The sequence below is a fragment of the Neopelma chrysocephalum genome, unplaced genomic scaffold (assembly GCF_003984885.1).
Source record: "Neopelma chrysocephalum unplaced genomic scaffold, ASM398488v2 Primary Assembly neopelma1_62311, whole genome shotgun sequence".
NCBI lineage: Eukaryota > Metazoa > Chordata > Aves > Passeriformes > Pipridae > Neopelma > Neopelma chrysocephalum.
In genome coordinates this window covers 1-2,285 of record NW_020905647.1, presented here as the reverse complement: position 1 = coordinate 2,285, position 2,285 = coordinate 1, and the positions used below count along the sequence as shown (strand labels likewise).

The 2,285-nt window shown below is 59.7% G+C and overlaps 1 protein-coding gene across 1 annotated transcript; it reads left to right on the top strand.

Moving 5' to 3' along the window:
- Positions 1-328: 328 nt before the first annotated feature.
- On the top strand, positions 329-1,758 carry LOC113979223 (sarcoplasmic/endoplasmic reticulum calcium ATPase 1-like; the record flags this gene model as incomplete). Its single annotated transcript, XM_027706684.1, has 2 exons — positions 329-472; positions 1,471-1,758. Coding segments are annotated over exons 1-2 (432 nt in total), but the record flags the coding sequence as incomplete, so codon positions are not given.
- Between the last annotated feature and the right edge of the window lie 527 nt (positions 1,759-2,285).

The window sequence follows — 2,285 nt, the reverse complement described above, 5'->3', positions numbered from 1 at the left end:
TGGGGGGGGTTTGGGGGGATTTTTGGGGTTTTAGGGGGATTTTTTTGATTTTGGAGGGATTTAAGGGGGATTTTTGGGGGGGGGATTTTGGGGAATTTTGGGGGGATTTTTGGGGAGGAATTTCGAGGGAATTTGGGGGGTTTGGGGGCATTTGGGACACAGAGGGGGAGGTGACAAGTGTCCCTGAGTGTCCCCAAGTGTCACCTGGGGGGTGGTGGCACCTCCAGGGGGGGTTTTGGGAGTGAATTTGGGGGATTTTGGGGGGATTTTTGAAGGAATTTTGAGGGGATTTCGAGGGATTTTGGGGTTTGGGGACATTGGGGACACGATGCCACCGGTGCCACCGTTGTCCCCCGGTGTCCCCCAGGTGCTGGCCTGGTTCGAGGAGGGCGAGGAGACCATCACGGCCTTCGTGGAGCCCTTCGTCATCCTCCTCATCCTCATCGCCAACGCCGTCGTCGGGGTCTGGCAGGTCGGGGACTTTTGGGGTATTTGGGGACACTTGGGGACATTTGTCCCCCTGATGCTCCTCAGTGTCCCTGTGGTGTCTCCTGATGTCCCTCAATGTCCCCTTAATGTCCCTTTGATGTCTCCAACTGTCCCCAAAATCCCCCCAAACCCCGTGAAAACCCCCCAGGTCCCTGTGTCCCCCCTGGCCCTGTCCCCTGCTGTCCCCCAATATCCTTCCATGTCCCTGTGATGTCCCCTGATGTCCCTTAATGACCCCTTGATGTCCCTCAATGTCCCCTTAATGTCCCCTCAATGTCCCTTTGATGTCTCTTTGATGTCCCCAACTGTCCCCAAAACGCCCCCAAACCCCGGGAAAATCCCTCAGGGTCCCTGTGTCCCCCCCTGGCCCTGTCCCCTGCTGTCCCCCAATGTCCTTCCCTGTCCCTGTGGTGTCACCTGATGTCCCTTAACGACTCCTCAATGTCCCTTTGAGTCCCCAACTGTCCCAAAAACGCCCCCAAACGCCCCCAAACCCCGGGAAAACCCCCCCCCGGCTGCCATTCCATGGGGTCCCTCCCCCCTTTGTCCATGTCCCTGCTGTCCCCTGCTGTCCCTCTGATGTCCCCAATGTCCCCTCAATGTCCCTCAGTGTCCCTTTGATGTCCCTCAATGTCCCCTTAATGTCCCCTCAATGTCCCTTAGTGACTCCTTGATGTTCCTCAATGTCCCTCAAAGTCCCCCTGATGTCCCTGTGGTGTCTCCTGATGTCCTTCGGTGTCCCCAAATGGTCTCTGTGGTGTCGCCTGATGTCCCTTAATGTCCCCTCGATGTCCCTTTGATGTCCCTCAACATCCACCCCCAAAATGACCCCAAAACGCCCCCAAACCCCGGGAAAACCCCTCAGGGTCCCTGTGTCCCCCCCCGGCCCTGTCCACACTGTCCCCCAGTGTCCCCTGAGCTGTCTCCCCGTCCCCTGCTGTCCCCTGAGGTCCCCCCTGCTGTCCCCGTGTGTCCCCCCAGGAGCGGAACGCGGAGAACGCCATCGAGGCGCTGAAGGAGTACGAGCCCGAGATGGGGAAGGTTTACAGGGCCGACAGAAAGGCCGTGCAGAGGATCAAGGCCCGGGACCTCGTCCCCGGGGACATCGCAGAGGTGGCAGGTGGGGACATTGGGGTCACCCAGGGGTCACAGGGACACCCAGGGGTCACCCAGGGGTCACAGGGGTCACAGGGGTCACAGGGACACCCCAGGCCATGCAGAGGATCAAGGCACGAGATCTGGTGCCAGGGGACATCACCGAGGTGGCAGGTGGGGACAATGGGGACATTTGGGGACATTGGGGACACCCAGGGGTCACACAGGGACACCCAGGGGTCACAGGGACACCCAGGGGTCACAGGGGTCACAGGGACACCCAAGGCCGTGCAGAGGATCAAGGCACGAGATCTGGTGCCAGGGGACATCGCAGAGGTGGCAGGTGGGGACATTGGGGTCACACAGGGGTCACAGGGACACCCAGACCCCAAACCAGTAACTCCCAGTAGCTCCCAGTGACCCCCAGAGCCCTTTCCAGTAACTCCCAGTAACCCACAGAGCCCTTTCCAGTAGCTCTCAGTAACTCCCAGTAACTCCCAGTAACCCCCAGAGCCTTTTCCAGTAGCTCCCAGTAACTCCCAGTAGCTCCCAGTGACCCCCAGGAGCCTCTTTACCCCCTCCCAGTAACTCCCAGTAACTCCCAGTAACCCCAGAGCCCTTTCCAATAGCTCCCAGTAGCTCCCAGTGACCCCCAGGAGCCCCTTTGTCCCCTCCCAGTAACTCCCAGTAGCTCCCAGTGA